At 31.7% G+C, this 9,887-nt stretch overlaps 1 protein-coding gene across 2 annotated transcripts in view; it reads right to left on the reverse strand.

Moving 5' to 3' along the window:
- COL11A1 (collagen type XI alpha 1 chain) overlaps nt 1–9,887 on the reverse strand; it is a 170,811-nt gene that overhangs the window by 43,685 nt on the left and 117,239 nt on the right. For both annotated transcript variants that reach the window (XM_015595416.2, XM_006919572.3), the window contains 3 exons: nt 5,972–6,079; nt 1,845–1,952; nt 879–932 (listed from right to left, as the gene is read on the reverse strand). In XM_015595416.2, coding sequence (XP_015450902.1) covers nt 879–932; nt 1,845–1,952; nt 5,972–6,079 — 270 coding nt within the window. The remainder of the gene's footprint in view (nt 1–878; nt 933–1,844; nt 1,953–5,971; nt 6,080–9,887) is intronic.

Consider the following 9,887-nt stretch of genomic DNA (forward strand, 5'->3'; position numbering starts at 1 on the left):
TCATATCTGCAATGTTGTGGATATTTAAAAATGGATTTCTATGTTAATATAAATCATGTTGAAGTTTCACACTTGAAAAATTTCAAAATAACCAGATTTCTTTAATGAGATATGTACGAGTCAGAAAAAGCACATAAGGAATTCGTCTATATGTTACCATTTAAGTGAGTATTAGGATGCAGAGGATTCTATATACACAGAATGCAGTGATATGTGAAAATTTAGAATCTTCTTTATGTGTAAACACATGTAAATTGAGTGTTATCTATTAAGTATACCAGAACTCCTTATTTTGAGCAGTAGATTTTAATAGGTTTTTGAGTCTTCCATGCGTAAATAGTTCTTGTTATATGTCTTTTTAAATATGTAAGTAACTGATCAGACACTATATAATATCCAGACACTAAAGTAAAAGAGCCATTGAATTATGTTGCTCCTTATCATAACTGCCACATGTTGGGAAAAAGTACTTAAGGCAAAGGCTCTGAGTGAGTCTATGGACCGCTGGGTACCTGAGACCCTTTCAGGTTTCCACGAGGTCAGATTCTCATAACAACACAAAGACTTCTTTTGTCTTGAAACCATATGGAAAGATGAACTAATGAGGGAAGGTAAAATTGCCAGTGACTTGGTCTCATTCTGAGGCTTTTAAGGTTGGAATAACTGCATATCTGAATATACATGGCTTTGAAAAGAGGTTTTATTAGAACTGACCGAATTCCAAACTGAATAGTTACCAATATACTACCGGAGTAATATAGTATTGATATTATAATCTTCAGATAGGTAACTAAGTTGTACTAATGAAAAATATCCATAGTTAACAGCAAAAGGAGTTAAATGAATAATATCCCCTCAATAAAAAGTAGGAAACTCACATTTTCTCCTTTGTCACCCTTGCTGCCTTTTTGTCCTGGTTCACCAATTTCACCCTGTATATGAAATTTTGAGGTAAAGTTTATCTCTAATGTCATACCTGCCATTTCATTGTTATCACTATCATCTCATTATTAAATTTTACATTAATGTGATTACACGTTAGCACTTGGCACTGTTTAAATTGTAAAAACCCAGGTTCCCTCTGCTTCTCACTTTCTAGTATTGACTAGAGACGAACAAAAGTCAACTGAACTATGATGAATACTGCAACTGGATTTTTAATTCACAAAATCATCTTGGTCTGAAATATCACCACTGTAAACTGACAATGGGAGTACATTGGTTTATACAAAAATATAATTACACATTAATAATTACTTTATTTTTTTCACCTAGTTTTCCAAACGTTAAAATGTTGCACATTATCAGAACACTGGTTCACAAATTTTTGTTATTTCACAATAATATTAGAAAATGTATTAAATTCAAACACTTAACAACACAACTATACTTTCAGAATCGAGAGCTTAGAATTTTATTATATGTTAGTAAAAGATAGAATCACAGGATTATCAAATATGTATGTAGCTCATTCTTAAGTCTCACTCTGCAGTATTGAAGACACAGGGCTAAATATATACAAATAATTAATTAAATTAATTTCACATTTACTTCAAAAGCATATATGTTTAAAAATAAATAAACGATTTCGGCTATTTTTTCTCACTATCATCCTTCTTGTACATACTCGCTTTTCTTGTTTACATTCCACATATCTCATGGGAGAGATATCAATTCTCAACCTCCAAAATAAAACTTTTGAACACATGGGAGATATAAGAAACTTTGAAAAAGATATCATTAGATTTGTCATCTAATCTTAAAAAAAGATTAAACTAGGATTCTTGAAAAAAAAAACCACCAATGTATCACAGGATGTATTATCATGAAAAAAGAACACCAACCTTGTCTCCATCTTCTCCAGGGGAGCCAGCGGGCCCAGCAGGCCCCGGGAGACCCACAGGGCCTTGTACTCCATCTCTGCCAGCGGGGCCCTGCGGACCTTTTTCTCCCTGTATCAAAAACCCAGCAGATCATTATTTTGTTATAAGAAATCTACAAATTATCTGTTTATTACAATTTTTAAAGTGCAACTCCGTCATACTCTGCCTTACATTTTTGATGAGGAAATGGCTTAATAGTCCCAAGAAAAGAAATATTTTCAAGTAGTAACTGAGCATACAAAATTCTTTTATGACCAAGAACACTAACTTCGTTAACAATATATGAATCTCAAGCTATGGTCCATAAAAATAATGAAGACTCATAGCATTTTTCTTTCAAACACGCATTTTCTTATCTAGTATTATACATGGATAAATTGGATGCTTATTGTTTGCAAAAACTTTCTGAGCCTTTACTCTTTAGTGATGCTACTAAAATAGCAAAGCAGTGGCTATTAGACCTAAAAAATTCATCAAAAATGAATTTTCCCAACTTTAAGTGTAACCTTTCTATATTTTTAACAACTGTTTCATGATGTCTCTAAATTTTGCTATTTTGACTCACTGTTGCTTTTACTATTCAAAACAACACTGCTGCTAGCATTTGTTTGTTTGGTGGTTATTTTTTGACAACGGGATTATTTTCCTATTTTAAAATTTACCCATATTATGTAATTAAAAAGAAAGAGTACCTCAGTAATGAAGACAAACTCTATTATCAGAATTTAAAAGGAATTATTTTCTAAAAGTCAAGGTTTCATCAGTTTTCACTAGTATATTCCCCATTGCACTCAGTGGTCTGTCTTTTCTCCCGTTACACAAGCTGGGGTCCACAAATCATCAGCTCCTCCAGCCTTTGCATTACCTTGCTCCCCAGTCCCCCTTCCTCGCCACCTCCTGTTCCTATAATTAAATTTTTTTATCTGTTCTCCTTGAACACATTCACCGTCACTTTCCCTCCACCACTAACACCTTATTCCAAAATACTAGTAGCCTTCCTCTGAACTACTGAAATGACCTCCCTCCTTCCTCACATCTGTTCTTACTTCCAAACTCTCCCCTGGGCTGTAACCAGAGAAACAATCAGATCACCTTACCAGCATTCGGCAGTCAGTTTACTTTTTTCAGCGTTCCAAGCCGTCAGTGTGGCCTACCCTTATCTGGGTCCTACGACCTGCCCAGCTGCATCACGCCTCCCCTTTGCCTTGCTTTTTGCATTCCAGCTCCTCTACACATTTTTTCAGATGAACCTGATTCCATGGCCCTCCTGTCATTTGGCCGGCGCGCATTCTATTCCCTTGGCCTGAAATGCTCCTACCAAGGACCCTTCGCCTAATTAATTCTTCCTCATCTTTTACATTCCACCATCAGTGTCCTGTCCAAGGAAAGGCCCTAATTCCAGCTCAGGTCCCTCTGTTATAAGCTGACATACACCAGCACATTTCCTTCGTATCACTAACCAGAGTTTGTAATTACACATGCACTTCGTGATTCTTTGCTTATTATCTAATTGCCCCATCAGACAATAAATAAACCGTGTGATGGGGAACTATCTGATTTTTCATTCCATTGCATCCCTGTGGCCTGTGGCCCAGACTAGCCACTTAAGGAATATTTGTTGCGTGCGTTAATTACTTAACGTCAACAAAAATAACAAAATGTCTACAAAACAAAGTTAACTTATTAATTCTGATTTATTATTTTCCTGGGTTCCATATGATCCTATTTTTCAAAAGTATGTCATAATTATAATTTAAAATATACCCCTGATGTCACCCTAGAGACCTTTCATTTCCTTTAAATGAAATATTACAATATTTAAACCTATCTATACTCATAAAATATGCTGTTATTCACAGTGAACTTTACTATCACATCAGCTGATTCTGATATTTCTTCTTCATTTTGATTTTCTTGTAAGCCTGAACTCTCCAAAAATCAATTCTTTTATATGAGCGTATCTGTAAATAAGACAGATTAATTCTTATCTGCCTTCATTTTAGTACATATAATCTCCAGTTAAGAATCACCTGCCATTTATTTCTTCTGATCCCAGTTTGTGTGGAGTCAGAAAAAAAATCTTTCAACTGATCTACACCATTCTAAACTTAGTTTCTTAAGTAGTCTTCATTAATATTAACAGCTGAATCTTACCTTACAAAATTGATAGAAATTAGCTACTCACTTCTATGTCCTATGTCTCACTTGGCACGATCTTGTATTTAGTCTATACCCACACTCTCAACTTTTATTACAATCCACAGAATCTATCCCACCTTATTCAAGAGCCAATTTATGCATTTATTTTCTGGTTATTAATTCATCCTTTTTTTATGACATCATCAACACGATGATGATGATGATAATTATTTACTAAACAATTATTATCGAGAGTCTTCAAAGTTATTTAGAACTACGATTTCCTTTAATCCTCACAAAATATTGTGGTTATCATCTTTTCACAGATAAAAAAAAAAATAGAGGTTTTGAGATGTTAAGTAACTTAGCCAAAATCATGAACTAAATAAATGATAGAACTGAGTGTCCGACCCAATTCTAACAACCTTAACTTCCTCACTTGTCACTAATTCTTTCCTTGTTATTGGTTAAATCTATAAACATACATCAAATATACTGAAAGGGGATAGAAAAGACATAGATTCAGGCCCTGCCATATAAATTCATTCAGAAATCCGGGGCGCCCATATTTTGGCACAATACAGTGAAAAATGTGTACAGAAAGAAAGATATACGTTGCTTTTTACACAGTATACAGTGTACTATAAAACTTATGGACAAATCTTTAGTTCCTAATTGGTTGGAAATTATAGAACTTATAAGAGGGAGGCAAATGATATTCTTTTCATAGTTGTTTATTATCTAAAAAAATTTTTTAAGAAATTTCAAAAATTGAACCAAACTGACAACAAACATGCCTAGAAGCCAGCTCTCATGCACGGAAGCAAGATCTCAAATGGTCCTTATAGTTGTTTATTACTATCTCAGAAAACAATATCTAAATTTTCAACTAATTTACTAACCTAGAAACCTATTGATTTAAAAATTTTTCTGTAAATAGATGTGCTCTTCCTGTCACCCAAGAATTCTGTCCACAGGTGGCATAGCCTCTTTTTAATATTTTAAATGTTTCTGAAAGGTAATAGATCACCTAAAACAATCATTTTAATTTGGAAACACTTGGGAAATATCACAAAGAGTAATGAGAGAAAATACTTGCTAAATGAAAGCAACTTGCTTAATGTGAATCAACTTGAAGAAACTAAAGTCTTAGTAATAAAAAGTGTTTTGAAAATTATAGGCTAACACTGGATTATATATTTCAAGACTTACATGTATACCAAAGTATTAAATGCATATTTTTTGTGAACAATGGTCAGCAATTTTTATCTACATTTATCTATATTTACTAAATAAGCGGATGTTTTAATCTTGGAAGATGAGAGAATGATTTTTTTAAAGAAAATTATTATGATTAAATTGAAAGCAGTAACAAAAACAGGGAAGAAATCTTGAAGAAATAGAAACCTAATGAACAGAATATTGTCCATGATCATTTAAATATAAAATTTTAAAATCCAATAAATATAAGATGAAAGAATTGGTCAGATATTTCTCATCTTATTCACTGTAGATTGAAACTCAAATTACATGAGAAGAGCAGCCACTTTCTATGGGTTTTATTTACGGACTATGAAAATGATTGGAAATAAAGTTGTATTACAAGAAGAGTGAAAAGTGCACACATTTCTAATATAAAACAGTAAGGTATATTTTTAACCAAAACTCCAATTTTATTTTTTAAAAGGAGCAAAATCAGAAGGTTTTTACATTAATAATATCTAACTCCCTCGCAGGTATTAGGGTTTCATAAAGTGTGGAAAAATGTCATCTCGTTTAATTGAATTTGAAATTTTCTCTGTTATAAATATAAAAAGAAGTATGTTTATATGCCAGGCACATATGCAGTGAGAATGCAATGGAGTATGAAGAGCTAATATCCTTGAATAAAAAGTAATAACTTGTGCAGGATAGCAGTATAATATATATTTTTCCTTCGAATTACTTACAGGAGCACCTTTCTCTCCAGCTGGACCAGGAGGACCCTGGGGTCCTGGACGCCCTGGCAATCCAATTGGGCCAGCTGTACCTGCAGATCCACGTTCTCCTGGTGAGCCCTGGTGCGTGGGGTAAAAAAGGTATTTTGTTATTAATGATGGAAAAAATGATACTGGATTAAGAATCACTTATTTAACAGTGGAATCTATAGTATTGCAAATAATGTAAAAGTTACTTTTAGACAATTTTAAGATCTTAAAAAAGAACAGTTGTACTCATTATTTGAAAAATTAATTTCTAGTCTCATGAAATGCAGATATTGAAGTCAAGAAATATTGATAAGAAAATTTCAAAATTGTATATCTTTAATATTTTAAAGATGTTATCTTTTTCATTTAACTGTTCACAATTATTCACAATGCTTTATAAGATATAATTCCAAAAAATAACTTCCTATACTATTTCCTCTTTATTATGGATTGGCTGAATACACTTTCTAGACCAGTATTTCTCAAAATGATTTCTGGGCTTCATCTCAAACTTGCTGAATCACAATTTTAAGTGACTTTGGAAACTGTCATTGCATTAGGCTACAAATATAATTTTTTACATAATAAACATTGGTAATCACTATCCCAGAGTTAGGACCTTTTCTCAAAAAATAAGTTCTTAAATTTAATTTGGAGTTCTGTAGGACCTTTAATTTTTGTTATGAAAACTGACAAGATAATTAATATTTGATTATATCCAATTGATGTAGCCTATATATTTTTCTACTAATTTGCTGTAAAAATACCTAACGCATGCAATTAAAAAAAAAAAATAGTATGGATACTGCCTTCATATTTATTACCTCTATCAACAATTTAAGAAAACACTACATAAAGTAACAATATAAGTAATGTAAAGGTATATTTACTAAGTCTTATAGAACTCAAGTATAACCTATTTATTATTTCCAATTTTATTTGATACAAGATAAAAAGGATGTTGTCTTTGGATTAGATTCCTAAATGTGTCATTAAATTATAATTTATCACTTTCATAATTGAACTAAATATGAAATACTAAGAAATACAATTATTAGTTTTTCTTAATAATTAACATGTTTTATATAACATCATCATTACAAAACTCATAAAATAAACGATTTATAAAAGCTGGAGAATGCAATACTCTAACATTTATTTTCTAATATTATACTTCTCATATTTTAGAAGTAATTTTATTATTCATTCTCTAAGGAAGACATCAATGAATCCAAGGGGTTATTTAATTCAAATTTTTAAAATTTAATACCCACTCAATTTTATTAAAATATTAAATGATTACAAAGAATTACAAGAAAATTTACTACCTAATTTCCTGACAATATTTTTCTTGCTAAATTTACAAGGTACAAAGAATACTTTTTATTTAGCCAGTTATTGGAATATTAAAACAATTAAAATGAATGGAGAGGATTTAGATTTGAGATTATAAGGAATAAATAAAGAGTAATACTAAAAAAAGTGATTTCGTCTCTCATTTTCTTTGTTTTTGGACTAACTGAACCACTGTTATAGTTTTTTTAATTATAGTTTACCTTAAACTTAGGATTAGAAATAATTATGAGAAGCTTTACCAAAAATATGGTGAAAGAAGTCATGAAATTTGAACTTGATATAAACAAAAATTGGTATTTTTGAGCTATAATAAATAAATATTTAAAAGCAAATCCAGTAATTGTTCCTCATATTACATAAGTAATCAAGTTGTGTGAAAATTAAATTTTTACCAATCCAAAAACTACAGAAGAAATAATTACAAAAGAAATTGCAGTATTTTTTACACAATAAACATATATCCCCTGTCAAACTGTTCTTTTGAATTTCATAATATTAAGATATTTTTATTAAAAAGAGTCCACCACAAGTGGTTTAAGTGTTAAACAGGTGGCAGTCTTTGGATGAATGATCCCAGAGGCCAGTGCAGAAGAGAAAAATAAAAGTAGTCTTCCGAGTGTCTTCCATTTAAGAAGTAAAGCCCAAGAGGTGAAAGATTTGTCTCTATTTATTAGAGAGAGGGAGGTCAGAGGAAAGGCTGCAGGAGGAGAAGGAGGACAGAGGCAGAGAGGGAGAGAGAGCTAGGGGCATTGAGAGAGAGAGAGACAGAGAGAGAGACAAAGACGAGGGAGAGAGAGAAGAAGAAGGAAGAGGAGAAGGAGAAGGAGGAGGAGGAGGAGGAGGAAGAGGAAGAGGAAGGGGAAGGAGATAGAGATAGAGGGAGGAGGAGGGGAACAGAACAAGGACTCTGAAATTGAGAGGAATGAGGAACGCAAAGGCGTTCCTTGAATTACAAAAAAGAGGAAGAAAAATTTCAGCAATGAAAACACTCTTTTCTCGGTAATATAAAAATGTCAACAGAAGACAATATAAAACGTGCCTAGGGTTCCTGTTTTATTCAGGTTAACACTAACATCCCTAAAGATAAGTCTCTAACACTGATTTATCGAGGATGTGTGCACACAAGGTGACTCTATTACCCTTTTGTTTTAACACTGTACTTGTAAAATCTCAGAAAAGTATTACTACCTACTATTGTTATCAAATCTAAACTAAGCATCCAATTTAAGTGCTGAGATATTTTATTTATAATTGATGATACCAAAATAAATTTTTATGTCAGGCCATCAAATCTTTCTCTTTAATCTTGTTTTAAATTTAAACCCCAACTGTTCAAAGACTACTCGAGGAAGCTATCACAATAGACTCTGTTGAGGTTGACAGCTTTGAGGCTGGAATGACAAAATGGCAGATTCGCTAGAAAGCAGAAGAATATATTAAGAGAATTTATTATTTTTCACTTATTGTGACTACTAAACAATTATTGTGCTTAAGTACTTTGTCTATGTAATGTAATTTCCTTCCTATACGATTTCTTTATTTTTCAGGTAATGGCCATAAGGCTAGCTGATATATGCTCTAACCTGCACAAAGATTTTTCTCAAATTCTGAGTACTTCATAAATGGTAAAAAGCAAAAACAAAAACCCTGATTGTTTGTTCCACTAGAATCTGTACATTTGTGCTAAAATTTAATAAGTAGAAGAAATATAGGCATGCAAGCTCATATTGGTTGAGCACTCACTAAAAAGAAAAAACTTCAAAGAATGGATGGCAATGCTTATTGCCTTTGCCCAAATAGTCATACTCCGTCGTTCAAAAAGTTCATTTGAATTTTGCTATACAATTCATTAGAATGTTTACAAGTTTATCGTTAATTTTCAACAACAATTAATTGTTTAAAAGTTAAATATTTCTTTCCTATCTGGAGAACTCTATAAAACAGTTTGGGTTATTGCATCTTTTTGAGAACATATTTATCCTTGATCTTCCCAGAAAAATATTCATAAAAACATACTCAGAATTTTTTTACTTTATATTTTAATATTGTAACGTGAAAATTATTTTCTCTTAAAATATATCTCTCATTGTCCCTCTAACACAATATGCCCATTTTTACCTCTGAATGTTTGCTCACACTTATTTCCTACTTTGAGAAATCTTTGATCTTGTCCCATACTATTTAAATCCTAGCCATTTTTTGGCCTAGGATAGCAACGACCTTTCCAAAAAGTCATATTATTATGAGAATTTAAAGCAAGAGACATTCTTTTAAATATTCCTTGCACATTCTACATAATACTCTAGGGTTCCTACCATTATTTTCTGGAGGAATTAATATAGCATTTGACAAACTGAATTTTGTCTGTAAACAGCTCTGATTTCTTCATTAATATTTTCAAAGCATAAAATATTTAGTGTATGCACTAAATGATTATAAATAATAGTAATAAATATAAGAACATTATAAAATTAGAGATATGCACTGGTCTTTTTATAGAGTATTAAATATGATGGATATATTTAAAAATATAGGATTACTC

This window comes from Pteropus alecto, unplaced genomic scaffold (genome assembly GCF_000325575.1).
Source record: "Pteropus alecto unplaced genomic scaffold, ASM32557v1 scaffold106, whole genome shotgun sequence".
Lineage (NCBI taxonomy): Eukaryota > Metazoa > Chordata > Mammalia > Chiroptera > Pteropodidae > Pteropus > Pteropus alecto.